The 17,609-nt window shown below is 42.4% G+C and overlaps 1 protein-coding gene across 1 annotated transcript in view; it reads left to right on the top strand.

Annotated features, from left to right (window-relative positions):
• Positions 1-17,609, top strand: part of LOC115466835 (TRPM8 channel-associated factor homolog) — a 41,888-nt gene that overhangs the window by 9,594 nt on the left and 14,685 nt on the right. The window contains exons 3-5 of the mRNA XM_030198381.1: positions 7,504-8,501; positions 9,102-9,196; positions 15,371-15,584. Of these exons, the coding sequence (XP_030054241.1) occupies positions 7,504-8,501; positions 9,102-9,196; positions 15,371-15,584 (1,307 nt within the window). The remainder of the gene's footprint in view (positions 1-7,503; positions 8,502-9,101; positions 9,197-15,370; positions 15,585-17,609) is intronic.

Raw genomic sequence — 17,609 nt, 5'->3', positions numbered from 1 at the left:
ACAACAGTTCAGAACAAATCTTCATGGATGGCCTTTGCACATCAAACCAATACCACAAATCACCTGCCTTTTCCCAGCACAGAGGGAACCCTGTAAGGAGCCGGGTTGGCAGCAGGGCCGGTCTTAGCATGTGCGGGGCCCTGTGCAGACCAATTTGGTGGGGCCCCATCCTAGCCCCGCCCCACCTAGCTCCACCCCATTGACAATACCTTTAATTAAATTTAGATATTAGATATGTATCATATGTCAAAGAATTTTAGATATTAGATATGTATTATATGTCAAAGAATAAAGTGGTTGCTCAAAGCATATACTAACCACAGTCGCTCAACTGCAAAACACTATGCACAAATTTGTGCAAAAACACACTCAGAACCTTACTGTACCATAAATATTACACTGGGCAGACCCTAATACACCAATATACCGCCCATACGGAAAATGCAGACCGTCAACAATATGAAACAAGGGATCATATCACAATTCTCATGTAGAGCCACAAAACACCTTTTTAGGGTGGATAGTGTTCACAATGAACTCCTTTTATTAATGACCTGGGTGTCGTCGTCGATAATACACTGAAACCTTCTGCTCAGTGTGCTGCTGCGGCTAGGAAAGCGAATAGAATGTTGGGTATTATTAGGAAAGGTATGGAAAACAGGTGTGAGGATGTTATAATGCCGTTGTATCACTCCATGGTGCGACCGCACCTTGAGTATTGTGTTCAATTCTGGTCGCCGCATCTACTACTACTACTATTTAGCATTTCTATAGCGCTACAAGGCGTACACAGCGCTGCACAAACATAGAAGAAAGACAGTCCCTGCTCAAGCATCTCAAGAAAGATATAGTAGAATTGGAAAAGGTGCAGAGAAGGGCGACTAAAATGATAGCGGGGATGGGACGACTTCCCTATGAAGAAAGATTAAGGAGGCTAGGGCTATTCAGCTTGGAGAAGAGACGGCTGAGGGGAGACATGAAAGAGGTATATAAAATAATGAGTGGAGTGGAACAGGTGGATGTGAAGCGTCTGTTCACGCTTTCCAAAAATACTAGGACTAGGGGGCATGCGATGAAACTACAGTGTAGTAAATTTAAAACAGAAAATTTTTCTTCACCCAATGTATAATTAAACTCTGGAATTCGTTGCCGGAGAAAGTGGTGAAGGCGGTTAGCTTAGCAGAGTTTAAAAAGGGGTTGGACGGTTTCCTAAAGGACAAGTCCATAAACCACTACTAAATGGACTTGGGAAAAATCCACAATTCCAGGAATAACATGTATAGAATGTTTGTACGTTTGGGAAGCTTGCCAGGTGCCCTTGGCCTGGATTGGCCGCTGTCGTGGACAGTATGCTGGGCTCGATGGACCCTTGGTCTTTTCCCAGTATGGAATTACTTATGTACTTATGTACATATATAGATCCTTCAAGAGGTAGTGTGTCATGATTTAGGCTCTACACCCTTTCTAATGTTTTGGTGCCACCTCAGTAAGGCCAACACACAATCTCTCCACTGCAAAACACTATACACAAACTTGTGCAAAAACACACTCATAACCTTACCAAACCATAACAGCACTAATTCCAAGGACAAGACGAGCTACAACCTTATGCGTGGAAAGGCAGCACTATAATTACACCGGGCTCTAAAACACCAGTACACAACCTAGTGAAACAAAAACAAAACAATAAAGGCTGCAAATACTACATGCTAGCAGAATACTGCACCTTGATCACACATGAAAAACACATGACACAACAGATATGAAGGCAAATTTCTGAACTGGAAAGTTACCTCAAGAAGTCAGACTCAGCATGCAGCGATACTAGAAAAATTGAAACTTACATGCAAAATATCACAGATGCACATTTCCAAAAGCTGACATATTCAAATTAATAAATTCTGAATTAAAAAATGTTTTCTACCTTTGTTGTCTGATTATTTAGTTTTTCTATTTGCTTTGGTCCCAGTGTCTTCTGTTTTATGCAGTGTCTTCTTTCCATTTGATATTTTTTCACTCACCATCCTCCTGTGTCCTTATGTTCTCTCCCCCTGCCCTCCTCTCTCCTCATCCATGTCCAGCAATTTCCTCTCTCCCCTCCATCCATCCATCCATGTCCTGATGTCCAGCAATTTCCTCTCTCCCCTCCAGCGATCTGTTCTCTCCCCCCGCCCTACTCTCCATGTCCAGCGATCTGTTCTCTCCCACTCCCTCCCCCTGCCCTCCCATCCCATCCATGGCCAGCAATTCTCCCTGCCCTCCCTCAGCTCCCCAACAGCCCTCTGAGTCCTCTCCATTCCCCCCCCCCCCCCCCGCGCACACTAGTGTGTTGAACCTGTCCTTTTTCTTTCAGTAGCAGCGAGCGACGTGAAGGCACTGCAAGCTCGCCAGCTTCAAGTTCTCCCTTCCCTTTCTTCACACAGTGTCCGTCCTGCCTTCGCAGAAACAGGAAATACGTCATCGTAAAGGCGGGACGGACACTGTGTGAAGAGGAAAGGGAGAACTTGAAGCAGTGCCTTCACATCGCTCGCTGCTACTGAAAGAAAAAGGACAGGTTCAACACTCTTGCGTGGGGGGGGGGGCAGAGCGGAGGGGGGTAACGGAGGAACGGAGCAGAGGAGGGCTGCCGGTCGGGCCGAGGGCGGGAAGGAGGCGCACCGCCCGGGGCCCCTTAGATCACGAGGCCCTGTGCGGTCGCACCACCCGCACCATCCTAAGACCGGCCCTGGTTGGCAGTTTCTCCCACCTCTCAGCACCATGCCCAGTGTGGCCTCCTCCACTGCCTTCAAGTGCTGGGCAGGGCAACCTTTGAATTCTCCCACTCCATGGTAGCTGGCTCCTCTCCCTTAGGCAGCTCTAGTGGCAGGCTACTTCCTTCCTCCACATACTCCATGGAATCTCTCTCTCCCTTTGTCTCTCCTCTCTCCTGGTGACTGAGAACCTCCAGGAAATCTGCCCTGTCCTTCTCACAGCTGGGGGGAATTATGTACTGATGGCGAAGCCAGGGAAACTGAGCTTCATCCTTCCCACTCCCTCTAGTGGGGAAGGGAGTAATAGGCTCACCCTGCCTCGAGCCATTGCTCCCCCTGCTGGGGCTGGGAATGCATTCCATCTTTTTAGGATACTCTCCTCATTCTTGCAAGGACTTCTGGGACCCGTAGTTCTGGTCTCCGCTGCTTCACTGGGGAATCTCTGGGGCTTGCCTTGTCACAAAAGGTAAAGAGAAGGGCAACAAAAATGATAAAGGGGATTGGACAACTTCCCTATGAGGAAAGGCTAAAGCGGCTGGGACTCTTCAGCTTGGAGAAAAGATGGCTGAGGGGAGATATGATAGAGGTTGATAAAGTAATGAGTGGAGTGGAACGGTAGACATGAATCGCTTGTTTACTCTTTTCAAAAATACTAGGACGTGGGGGCACGCAATGAAGCTACAAAGTAGTAAATTTAAAACAAATTGGAGAAAATATTTCTTCACTGAAAGTGTAATTAAACTCTGGAATTCGTTGCCAGAGAATGTGGTAAAAGCAGTTAGCTTAGCGGTGTTTAAAAAAGGTTTGGCTAGCTTTCTAAAAGAAAAGTCCCTAAGTCAATACTGATCTATTGTCAAGAAGTAACCACTTAAAAACCAGTGATAGTCTGAAGTTCACACCTATATGTTGCAACACTGTCTCACATTTAGTCTGAGGGGGAGAAAACAAGTCTCATATACTCCTCACGGGCTTTCACACAGCTTTTTATCCCCTATATTTTTGGGGGTATCTGCCCAGTGATATCCTTTTGTAATCATTGACTAATCCCCCTCCTACCAAATTTTAAATTTTAGTTTTTATCCAAAAAGTGCTTGCTGTACACACTAAAAACTCTCCTAATGTGTATAGATTCTTTTTTTATGCAATTTGCTTCAAAAAAACTCCGTTTTACAAAATATAACTTGTGGTGGCTATAAGGACTAAAGCACCCAAAAGACCAGCCAGACTTATCTATAATGTCCAGTCTGTTTGTTCACCAACGGGACCCTGACAGGCACCCGTTTCGCAGAACGCTTTGTCAAGGGGTCATGGCTGGTCCGGTCTGCCGTATTGGTGCTATCTAAAAAAGAGAGTAAAAATAAGAACCCACGCAATTAAGTGAACTTATAAAACTCCCCAAAACCAGCGTGTACTTACTAGGTGCAATTCATTACAACGTGCACGCCACCAATTGTTTAAAAAAATGGCGGCAGCAGCATCTTGTTTTAAAGATCAAAAAACGGAAATGATAGATGAAATAACCGGAACCTGAAATCAGCTGAGTAGTGTCAACAAAATCAACGCGGTCACGTATAACATCCCCAATGCATATGTGTGTTGAGACCCAATGGTTCCATGGTGTTCAAATGGTAAATCCAGAACAATTCTTTCTGCAGTAGTGTCCTGTTAATGTCGCCTCCCCATTGGGACAAAGTAAGATGATCAATAGTCATGTATTGTAGATCATCAAAAATATGTGTATGAGAGACACTGTGTTGTACCAGCGGGGCTCCAATCAGTTGTTGCGTGAAACGGGAGTGATGCTCAACCATGCGTGCATGTAGTGATCTTACAGTTTTACCTATGTAAAGCTTGTTGCATGGGCATCTGCTGCCCGTCTCGTCTTCCGCCAGGGTCGCTTTACTCATACTACCCCTCTCCTCAAGTCGCTTCACTGGTTCCCTATCCGTTTTCGCATCCTGTTCAAACTTCTTCTACTAACCTATAAATGTACTCACTCTGCTGCTCCCCAGTATCTCTCCACACTCGTCCTTCCCTACACCCCTTCCCGTGCACTCCGCTCCATGGATAAATCCTTCTTATCTGTTCCCTTCTCCACTACTGCCAACTCCAGACTTCGCGCCTTCTGTCTCGCTGCACCCTACGCCTGGAATAAACTTCCTGAGCCCCTACATCTTGCCCCATCCTTGGCCACCTTTAAATCTAGACTGAAAGCCCACCTCTTTAACATTGCTTTTGACTCGTAACCACTTGTAACCACTCGCCTCCACCTACCCTCCTCTCTTCCTTCCCATACACATTAATTGATTTGATTTGCTTACTTTATTTTTTGTCTATTAGATTGTAAGCTCTTTGAGCAGGGACTGTCTTTCTTCTATGTTTGTGCAGCGCTGCGTACGCCTTGTAGCGCTATAGAAATGCTAAATAGTAGTAGTAGTAATATATCGCTCTAGGAGTTAGGCAATTTGTATGATGTTTTAATTTAGATATCTTTGTTATCAACCCTGTTCCTGAAATTGTCTGCCTGAATAGCTATTGGACACATGCTGCAATTGCGTTTGTTATATTTGAAGTGTCCTGCTGGTAAGCTGTCATCCTGTGGTTTGTGCTCCGCCAGTAATGCAGCTGGACTCAAAATCTCTTTGAGGTTTCTCATGCGGGAAAAAGCTATCACCCCCGCAATACCCTGAAAATAGCTGGTTTTCAGTTCGGTGCTAACTGGTTATTTTCATCAACTAGCCCCAAAGAGGCAATTTAATGAACCAGGAGCTGATTCTGGCTGTTTAAATCATTTTGAATATCGACTCCTTTGTTTTTACTCGTCTGGTCAATAGTCTCATGGGGTGTCCTCTTTTATATATGTGTTGTTCAACAGATTAAATAACTGTTCCCTATTTAACCATTCTACCCCACTCATAATTTTATAAACTTCTATTGTATCTCCTGTTAGTTGTATTTTCTCCAAGCTGAAGAATCTTAACCTGTTCGGCCTCTCTTCATAAGGAAGGTGTTCATCCCCTTTTTTTATTTTTGCCACACTTCTCTGAACCTTCTAGTTACACTACATCCTTTTGAGATAGAGAGCAACTGGACCTATGCACAAAAATTAAGGTACCAGGGACCTAAATAGAGGCATAATGGTATTCTAAGTTTTCGTCTCCATCCATTTTCAGATAATGCTCGACATTCTCTTTGCTTTTTTTTTTAGCTTCTGTTGCATACTGAGTTGAAAATTTCAACATACTGTCCACAGTAATTCCAAGATCTTTTTGTTGGGTGGTGACTCCTAACTCAGAACCCACTTATGTTTGTTATTATTAAACAATCTTATCTGGCAGGTGTGTCAAAGCGGTTTACAACTAAACCAAGAAATAGAAAGGAATGCCACTTGAACTAGATAGCTTGGTCATTCCAGTTGTATGGAGGGAAACATAATCCACTTTTGAGTCTCAGATAAGTTGGTTTCTAAAAGGTAGCTGAAGAAAATGAAGCTTTAAGAGCAGATTTAAATTTCTTAAAAGACAATTCACCACACATTGAGGAAGGCAGATTATTTTGGAGACTTACAGGCTCATTTTCAAAGCACTTAGCCTCCCAAAGTTCCATAGAAACCTATGGAACTTAGCCTCCCAAAGTGCTTTGAAAATGTGCCTCTTAAGCTCAAAAAGAAAAAGGCCCCGTTTATGGATCCAAAATGAGTGTGTACTGTAGGTGGAAAAACTAAATGTTGTTTAATAGCTGATGGAAGTGAGTGGCTGGTGACATAAGGGATGGATAAAATTGATAAATAAAGAAATATTCCCTCATGCAAAGCCTTATAAAACTAAGGATAAAACTTAATCTGGAAATGAACTGGCAGCCAGTGTGAACTGAAGAGCAATAGGATGACGTGGTCAAACTTACATACTTTGCAAAGAAACCAAGCTGCTGTGTTCAGCAACAACTAAAGCCTTTCAAGGTGGCTGGTTCAAATCCCACTGCTGTTCCTTGTGATCTTGGGCAAGTCACTTAACCCTCCATTGCCTCAGGTACAAACTTAGATTGTGAGCCCTCCTGGGACAGAGAAATATCCAGTGTACCTGAATGTAACTCACCTTGAGCTACTACTGAAAAAGGTGTGAGCAAAATCCAAATAAATAAATATTTGTCAAATTGCGGTTTAGATAGGAATTTCCCCTGCTTATCTGGTTTTTTTTTAATCTAGTTAGTCCACAAATTCCTTGCCAAAGAAACTACTGATTGAGGTTAGCACATACACCGAGCACAGAAAGTCAGGGTTTTCCTTTTTTGAGTTTTTTTGAGTCAGAGCAGTAGGTATCCTGGAGTTCCTGAGCTGGTGAGCTGACCTCGCCAACCGAGGAGACAGGGATGTGGAGAAGACCAAGGTACCTAATGCAAGAAAGCAGCGACGCTAGCGAAGATTTGATATACCGGTAACATTATTGTGTGCACACAAATGGAAAAATATATATATCAGATCTGAGTACAATAATTAGAGCTGTATACATGTTTGGGATGTTTTGTGTTATTGCAGAAGTGGTGTTGGGGTCTTGGTAACTGTTATTGTAATTATCTTTATTTCATTTGTAACTTACCACAAGGTCCTATTGTTGTCATTGGGTCCTGTTTCTTAGTGTTAAATAGCAATAATTCATACTAAGTAACAGTAATGCATGTTAGTTCAGTAATGCACATTAGTAAGCCTAATGTAGACCTTTATTTGAATGGCTATTTTTCTCATTGTTTTTTGTAGGCATGGAATTGATACCACCAGAGATCTGAAGTTTCTGTTGGAGGGAGTGACTGATTTCAACATAAAAACAGGTGGGATTCCATCAGCACTATTTGTTCATGGATCGTTGGCTTTTTCTGTTGGACTGAATGATTCCTACCGGTCATTGCTAGCAGCAGCATATTATGGTAATGGCCGAGTTGTGGTGACAAGCCACGAAGCTCAGCTTTCATGCCCTCAATTAAAGAAGTTTATTCTTAATGCAGTGTCCTGGCTGGTCAATGGAAGACAAGGGAAGGTTGGCGTTGAGCCCAGCTTAAAGGGTCTCTACGATCTACTTGTTCTGGAAAAGATTGATTGTCAACTAACAGGGCTGGTTCCAAATCTTAGTGTGTACTGCTGTATGTCCTACAGTGAACGAGAAGTCGACAAGATACATGAGTTTGTTGCAGAAGGAGGGGGCTTGCTTATTGGAGGTCAAGCCTGGTGGTGGTCTTATCAAAACACAGGTAAAAATCTAATCACCGAGTATCCGGGAAACAAAATCCTCAATAAATTTGGTATCAGCATTCTGCATCATACTGTGAGTTCAACTAGCTGTGATCCACTGTGCCATGGTGATGAGTTTGGCCATTACCACTTCCGCAAGGCTCTCTCTCAGCTTCAGCAGGATATCAATTGTAAGGGTAAATTAGGATCACAACTTTCACCTTGGATGGAAACACTGAGAAAGGAGTGCACAGAACTGGTAAAAGTGCCACATCAAGATTTTCCTGCTTTCTCTTCTATTCACAAACAACTTGTGGAGATGGTTTCTGGCAGCGGAATACCAAAAGTTGATAAAAAATGTCCTGTCCATAAGAATTCCAAGGAAGCCTTTCTGCTCAGTCTAAGGGCAGAACTCCATAGCAGCTGCCTATGTGGTCAAGAATCTACACGCCAGAAATTGAAAATTAGTTGTACTGCACCTCAGTCAAGTCTCTGTCCCGCGAGTCTTCACATCAATTGCACAAACACAGGTGAGAAATCTTTCTTGAAAATTATAACTACTGTATGTTACTTGGAAGGACAGTGAGTAATAGATTACTGTATACTTTCACTGAAGATACAAAAAAGATAAGGTAGAGGTAATTTCAATTGGTTCACATCCGTATGTCCAAATGGAACTCCGATGTGTACTTCAGCAATAAATAAGCAACCCTGTAACCATCTGGATAGTGGATGGTAGCACATGTTTTGGTAATCTAGTTGAATAAAAGTTTGAGAGTAAAGAAAAAGAAGGCACAACATTTATCATTATTCTTACTATTGCTGCTACTAAAGACAGCAGTTAGAACTGGCAAATTCTTCATTCTGTGTCAGGCAGTAGTGCTTCATGTCATTAGCAGGTTCCGTTAAACAGAAAGTAGGGGGAGGTGGATTCCTTTACTGTGCTGGATGAGAGAAATAGCTCTGCGTTAGTATAAAAGTATATTTCTACCATATATTTCTACCATAATGATGCAATGTCAGTTGTCTGGTAGGTGTGATGAGCATATCAGTGATTGACTGATAAGTCTGAGCACACTGTCACATATTCATAATAATGGCCTAGTAATGACTTATTCGATTAATTTTAGGCCCTACAGTTTGGAGAAGCACAGGACTTTATATTTCACCAAATACCACTGCAGTAGTGACCTTCCATCCATCTGTAGTTGGAAACAGCCTTCAGGTGAGTATTTAAAACAAATGTTACAAAGCTTTTTTCTGGTGTGCTATGACCTCGGTGCCAGGGATACACACAATATTATTGTTATAATGTAAACAATATTTTAACAATATTTGCCTCTGTAAAGCAGATAGCGGTGGGTGACGTCACTAACTGTATTGTTATTTGAATGTGTGCTGCCTTCTGAGCTCTTCACCTGCTTCAAGTCCTCTGCTGCTTTGTACATTCTATGTTTGTGCAGCGCTGTGTATGCCTTGTAGCGCTATAGAAATGCTAAATAGTAGTAGTAGTAGTAGTAGTACATTGGGAGAGCAGTTTCCAGCACTCAGAACAGGGAGAAAGCGGCCTCTGTAAAGCAGATACTATATATCTGACAGTGCTGGGGCAAATATCTGGTTTACGGACAACTGACTGCTCCTAGTTAAGAAAGCAATGAATATATGAAGGCAATAGATGTGGAAATATCTTGAATGTGTTTGAAGACTCCTGTAATATTACAGTGTTCCAGTAAAGTTGAGTCTGCATTTCCTTTGGTTGAAAATTTGTTTCCTCTGATTTTAATTTTTCTTGTAAATATTGTACCTGCACAATTGGAGGTAGTGACTCATTCGACATCCCCAATATATCAGTCATATATTTTTTTACCATATCAATTGGCATAATTAGAGGGGATCTTGGGAAATTGGTAAACCTCAAATTAAGTTTTCTTGTTTTATTTTTCAAATATTCTAAACGTCGAAACATATAATTTCTATCCTTAATTGAGGGTTGTCCTAAAGATTCCAACAGTTGTATTTTCCCCTTTGGACCTCTTTGATCAAGCTGCACTAGCGATTTTCATGCGGCACTGCTCAAAGTGAGTTATATTCAGGCACACTGGGTATTTGTTAGTAAGCAAATGAAGCAATGACAGATAATAATTTTTAAATTCTCCATGTGTTTGGCTGATGAAGACATGTTGGACACTTGATAATCCGTGTTTAAGATGGCTGGCTGGGGCCACACAGAGTAGTGGGTGCAGCTCTGGCCACCTTGTTGGGCAGACTGGATGGACTGTGCAAGTATGTAAGTATTGCCACACTGGGACACACCAAAGGTCCATCAAGCCAGGCATTCTGTTTCCAACAGTAGCCAATCCAGGTCACAAATACAAATACCTGGCAAGATCCCGAAAAAGTTCAATACATTTTGTGCTGCTTATCCCAGAAATAAGCAGTGGATTTTCCCCAAGTCCATTTTAAATCCCGCTAAGCTAACCGCCTTTACCACATTCTCTGGCAACGAATTCCAGAGTTTAATTTGTTTTATCCTATTAAAAACATATTTCGGTGAAAAAGTTTGCTCATACTGGTAAAAATCACATCCCTGAAGGGAAGATTTAGATATTATCAGGGGCATAATCGAAAGAGAAGGGTGCCCATCTTTCGACACAAATCGGGAGATGGGCGTCCTTCTGTCAGGGTCGCCCAAATCAGCATAATCGAAGGCCGATTTTGGGTGTCCTCAACTGCTTTCCGTCGTGAGGATGACCAAAGTTTACGGGGGGGGGGGGGGGGGGGGGGGTTCGGCAGCATAGCGAAGGCGGGACGGGAGTGTGGTTAAGAGATGGGCGTCCTCGCCCGATAATGTAAAAGAGAAGGGTGTCCCTGACGAGCATTTGGCCAACTTTACTTGGTCCCTTTTTTTTCACGACCAAGCCTTGAAAAGGTGCCGAACTGACCAGATAACCACCGGAGGGAAACGGGGATGACCTCCCCTTACTCCCCCAGTGGTCACCAACCCCCTCCCACCCAATAAAAAAAATAAAGAACATTTTTTTTCAGCCTCTATACCAGCCTCAAATGTCATACCCAGCTCCATCACAGCAGTATGCAGGTCCGTGGAGCAGTTTTTAGTGGGTGCAGTGCACTTCAGGCAGGCGGACCCAGGCCCATCCCCCCCCACCTGTTACACTTGTGGTGGTAAATGTGAGCCCTCCAAAACCCACCCAAAACCCACTGTACCCACATGTAGGTTCCCCCCTTCATCTCTAAGGGCTATGGTAGTGGTGTACAGTTGTGGGGAGTGGGTTTTGGGGGGCTCAGTACTGAAGGTAAGGGAGCTATGCACCTGGGAGCAATTTGTGAAGTCCATTGCAGTGCCCCCTAGGGTCCCCGGTTGGTGTCCTGGCATGCGAGGGGGACCAGGGCACTACGAATGCTGGCTCCTCCCACGACCAGATGCCTTGGATTTGGTCGTTTTTCACATGGGTGTCCTCGGTTTCCATTATCGCCGAAAACCGAGGTCGCCCATCTCTAAGGTCGACCATCTCAACATTTAGGTCGACCATCTGTAAGGTCGACCTAAATGCTGAGATTTGGGCGTCCCCGACCGTATTATCGAAACGAAAGATGGACACCCATCTTGCTTCGATAATACGGGATGTCCCGCCCATTCGTGGGGACGTCCTCAGAGATGGGCATCCTTAGAGATGGTCGTCCCTGTTCAATTATGCCCCTCCACGTGTAATCATCATATAGAAAAAAAATGTTGATAGAAACTCTAGTTGGATGTCTGAAAACTGATATTTAGATTCTCGTATTGCATGGACATCCAAATCCCAATTATATAAATCCAGGAAATGAATATGTAGCACAGCAATATGTCCATATGGCAAGGGGTCGTAGCCTGGGTGTATGTAGTGCGGGACTAGGGAGGAGTCAAAATTTGGACATGCAATTCTGATCACAGAAGGGGAAAAGACCTCCATGACTTAAAGGACTTTTTTTTTTAGACCTGGTACTGGGTACATCTAGGTTGCAGAAAGGTTCTTTGATTGAGCAACTGTCCACTGAGGAATTAAGGCATGACACCTCCTTAATCCCCCTGTGTTTGCTGTCTCTCTTTCTCACCCCCAAATGTGAAACCGACAAGGGATACCAGGCTGTTTGACAGCTTTAGGTACTATGGCCATTCTTAACAGAACAGTTTGCAGATTTGAGGAGTTGCCTAATGTTTAGTGCAGTGGACTGAAAACCAAATCCCACTTAACCTTTTTTTTTTAATTAATATTTTTATAATTGTGGGCCCTCTAGGGACAGAAAAATACCTACCGTACCTGAATGTGCACCACTTCAATAGCCTTCAGGCTTCCAGATGTTTTATGTATTCAGGCGCAGTAAATATGTTTCTGTCCCTGGAGGACTTAACAATTTAAAAAAACATCACAAACAGCTGATGTGGGATTTGAACCTGGGTCCCTTGTTTCTTAACCCAGTGCTTTAACCATTAGGTTACCCCTCTGCTCTGCCTGGATGTCTTTGCAGCCATTTTATAAGGTGGATATTCCTATGCTGCCGCACAGATGTGCATGTCCCTTGGTTTCCCTGTTAGTAATTTGGACATTTCAGCTTATAATATGGATATTCACTCTGGATATTTCCCGTACATAGATGTTCATTATTATTATTATTTATTGCATTTGTATCCCACATTTTCCCACCTTTTTGCGGGCTCAGTGTGGCTTCATCTCACATGTATTTTAGAACAGGCTGTATCCTGTTCTAAAATACGTGTCAGATGGGCATCCATTTGTGACATTTTGACTGGGATATTCACATTCTGAGTTGAACGTCTTTTCTAAAATGCTGTTCCACATTAACAAATCCTACATTATCTAAAACCTTTTTCCCATTGTCCAATAAATTTAGAGGTTTTCTTAATATATACTTCTTAGGAGACAAATCACCAAATCATACAAAAAAAATAGTAAAAAATGACATTTTCAGCAAGTTCAATTATTTAATGGCTTATCTTCTTCTATTAACAAAGAATCAAGTCTCTTTTAGTCCTCAGTGTGGCACTATGCGTCTCCATCAGGGTACCTTTAGGAAGAACAATTATTCTACAACAACAACAAAAAATCAAGTTAGTTCAGTTTCCTAAGGGGCCCTTTACTAAGCTGCGTAAGCGCCTACACGCGCCAATTCTGAGTTATCGCCCAGCCTCAGCATGGCCCTTGCGGTAATTTAATTTTTGGCGCGCAACCACTATGTGCGTCTGAAAGATATTTTTTATTTTCTGGCACGTATCAGCTATGCGCAGCAAGTGGCATTTGATGCAAGTAGGTTATTACCACCCAGTTACCGCATGAGACTTTACCGCTAGGTCAATGGCTGGTGGTAAGGTCTCGGACACAAAATGGATGCGCAGCTAATTTCATTTTGCTGCACTTCCATTTTCGTCAACAATTTTAAAAAGGCATTTTTTGCAGATGCACTAAAAAATGATTCTGCACATGCCCAAAACACGTCTACACTACCGCAGGCCATTTTTCAGTGCACCTTAGTAAAAGGACCCCTAAGTTTTCTAAAGTTGCCTGCTAAATGTAGAACTTATCTATCAAAAAGCTGAGGAGAATCGATTTTTTTTTTACTCCCATTTTCTTCAAAAGTTTTTCCAGTGGAATAATTTTGTTTCTAGTAAAATGTTTTTCAAGTGAGATATTTTGCTCAGAGAGATTTAAGGAGGCAGGTTCTAGGCTTGGTTTGGACAGCCCAAATGTATTCATATTTTAGAACAAATACATGTATGCCTTAGAACATTTCCCCTTTGGCATTTTTGCCTGCTTATGTCTGCATAAACTGTAGCTAGCTCAGAATTTTGCCCTGGGGTTTAGAGGAGTGCTTGAAGGGGGAATTGTGCTCACCTTTCTGGTGTCGAAAAGCACCTCCTCTGCCATCATTTATACTTATAAGAAACAAAATTGCAGCTTTTCCCCCTAATTCTTTAAAATTTGCCAAAAATTGAGTGTGCAAATTTGGGCGCGCACCCAATTTGCATACACAGTTTAATTAAATAATCTAATTAGTGCCAATAATTGGCATTTTAACAAGCAATCATTGGTACTAATTAGATTTAATCGGAACTTACCCAATGCTTAAATTTTACACTTGAGTAAAATTGGAGAGTCATAGGCGGAAATGGGAGGGTCATGGGCAGAATGGGGGGCGCTCCTAGCATTTACGCACGTTGTTATACAATATGAGTGATATGCGCCTAAATTAGGCATGTACATTTGCACCATGTTTCAGTTTGTACAGATGGCTTCGCCTAAAGTTAGGTGCAATTTCCTGGGTGTTGGTGCCTAACTTTTTTTTTTTTTTAATTTGCATGAAGTCTTTATTAATTGTTCAGACATGAAAGGAAACATACATGGAATCTCCAATATCATTCTTGTATCTTACATATACAAGTATATAGTAGCAATATAAACAAATGTACAAATAAGAACACCTTTCCACCAGTCTAAATGTCCATAATACAACTTAGTGACATTTCAAGTCTTTTTAGGGTATTTCGTATCCCACCACCCCTCCTCCCTCCCCAACCCTCCCACTCTCCGGAACAAGAAGATACATCCATTATTTTACCCAGTTCACACATTGTTCAAACAGAACACTGGGAGATGAAAGGCTCCCAGATGGTCTCCCATTTACATCTCTGGTGTCAACGCTCTGCTAACAGACGCTCCAGTTCACAAATATACCACATCTTAGTGAGCCATTTCACCAATGAAGGCGCAGTAGACTGTTTCCAATGCCAGGACCTATCCAGTTTTGACACAGCCAGTGATGTCCAATATTCAGCATTTGCATAAAGATAGAATAGCCTTTTATGTGGGACCCATTTGTGTAGTTAACTTGGCAGGGTAAGTGCTGAATTTTTGGCATGTAACCGGCCAAGTGCTGAATCCGTCCCACAGAATGCCTCCAAAATTGCTAGTTTGCAGTTTGGCGGTAACCGTTTCTTTTCAGCAGCACTAACTGGTTAAGTGCCGCTGAAAATGAGGGTTAGCCCCAAACAGGCAAATTAACTGGCAAGGAACCATTTCTGGCTGGTTAAATTGCTTTGAATACCGATCTGTACATGGCAAAGGGCAGTTTTCAAAAACTGGCCATATAAAAATGCATTCTAAGCCTCAAATTGTGTTTGTTAGTCACAGGTCATTATTTTGCAAGCTATTCTAGCAAAGAACAATAGTTATTTCTGCTTTTCATCATGTGATATGTGGTGACCTAATTAAAGTTCTTTTGAAAACTTCCAGCCCCAAAAATGACTATATTATATTTGTGCTCATGAACCTTAATTTTGTGTTTGTCCAATGTGGCAGTAAATCAAAAAATCTCTCTATTTCAGGTACAAATTGGCTGTCATTCTGATGATCTCAGCAATGCTCAGCAATTTTGTCGTGCCCCTGTGGTTATACAAAGGTTTCCAGTGAAGCAGGAGAAGGTGGTTATCTCTAGTCTGTGGGGAGGTCTTCTGTACATCATAGTACCTGCTGACTGTCAGCTTGGCAAAGTCACCATAACGGTGGAAGGGGTAGTGCAAGCTCCTTATTTTATACATGGTATGTGTAGTACAATTTTGAAAGGTTTTTAAGTTCCTGTCAGAGCTGGCTCTGAAATTGGCCTCTTGGAGAAGTGGATGTCAAGAGTGGTGGATTTAGGGTGGGGAAAAATTAGGAGCTTAGTACTGATTTAGGCACAAAAATCTAAGCAAATGAATGGCAGGCATAAATTGAATTTTCAATTGCAAAGCAGAATTCATAAGTTTGGTTGATAATAATGATATGAGAGTGAAGGGGGGCAGACTCAAGAAAAATGTCAGGAAGTATTTTTTCACGGAGAGAGTGGTGGATGCTTGGAATGCCCTCCCGCGGGAGGTGGTGGAGATGAAAATGGTAGCGGAACTCAAGCATGCATGGGATAAACGTAAAGGAATCCTGTGCAGAAGGAATGGATCCTCAGAAGCTTAGCCAAGATTGAGAGGCGGGGCTGGTGTTTGGGTGGTGGGGCTAGTTCTGGGCAAGACTTCTACGGTCTGTGTCCTGAAAATGGCAGATACAAATCAAGGTAAGGTATACACAAGAAGTAGCACATATCAGTTTATCTTGTTGGGCAGACTAGATGGACCATGCAGGTCTTTCTGCCGTCATCTACTATGTTACTATGTAATAAGGGATACATTTAGGCACATAACTAAATTTTGTTCCTAAATGTAGGAGCATAACCTTATTTTGATCAGGCCCATTATTTTTCCCAAATAGTGGAAGAAGATCAGAGAGGTTTAATTTCTGTTAAGAATAAAGTTTTAATAGAAGAGCACATCAAAAAATGCTAGGAGAAAATTACATCCCTTAATCCCATCTCCCCCTCTCCCTTTCCCCTTCTCTCCCTCCCTCCCCCTCCTGCTGGTCAAGTGATATCTTAAGGAACAAGAGTGATGCTGAGCCAGTTCCTCTCCTCAAACATCAGCTTGCCCTGAGGTATGGTAGGTGTTTTGGGGAAGGGGGGATAGTGAAGTGTGGTCAAAGGGCTGTTATTCTACTTGAATTTATTGTGTGTTAGTCCCCAAGCAGCATACATTATTGCTTGTTATGCCCCAGTTGTGAATAGTGAATGTTATTTGCAGTCTGTGCACGCTCAAATGGACATGAGTATCCCTGGTAGAAATGTGACATACAGTAATGCCCTCTTTATCAAATAAATGCTTGACAATTAAGTTGCTATAATTGAAAATCTTTAAACTGTGTGCTTCATATTCCACTTTCCCTATGGCTTATGTTTCGTCGATCTGATGTTTGGAAAATACACAATTCTGAACCTAAGGGACATAAAATGTGTGTAAATGCGGGATTTATGTGGTCACTATTGAAGCAACACAATTTTGGAGTGAAAAGCATCAATGTATGTTTCAATTGACTTGCTCTACTACATTTACTTCATGATAACAATATGTCAGGATCACCCTCTGTTTCTTCACCACCCCAGCAACTTTACAGTCTTTCTTTCCTCAGTTCCACACATCATCCAGTCTGAGGATTTAAGTCCTGCAAATAGTGCCTCAGGCAAACAGGAAATTCTCCAAAAAAGCTTTATTATCTCCTTACAACATTTGTTCTTATTCAGATTCAATCAGACTTCTCCCTCTGGGCTAGATGCACTAAACCTTAACGACCCTCTAACAACCCTTTAACGAAGGAAATTCCTAACCGTTGCATGCATTAAATGCATTAAAGGCCTTTTTCCTACGAAGCAAGCAGCTAACGAAAACGGAATGCAAACGAGAAACTACCATTGAAATGTGGACAATTCGGAATGCACTAACCATACCGACAATTGCAACGAATCATTTACCGTCAGAAATTTTACGTGCGCTCAGACCTGTCTTTAAGGCCTGAGCTGTCATCTCCCCGCTGCCCCCTACACCATAAAAATCCAAGCCGGCATGTTTAAAAAGAAAAGTGAGATACAAACACAAACACGTGGCTCTCCGTTCCCCCCTGCATCACTACAAAACTAAACATACTGCTTCTCCCTGCAGCTTAAAAATCCTGTCTCTCTCTCCTTCTCCCACAGCTTTGAAAATTAAC

This window comes from Microcaecilia unicolor, chromosome 3 (genome assembly GCF_901765095.1).
Source record: "Microcaecilia unicolor chromosome 3, aMicUni1.1, whole genome shotgun sequence".
NCBI lineage: Eukaryota > Metazoa > Chordata > Amphibia > Gymnophiona > Siphonopidae > Microcaecilia > Microcaecilia unicolor.
This window is presented reverse-complemented; position numbering and strand designations above follow the sequence as displayed.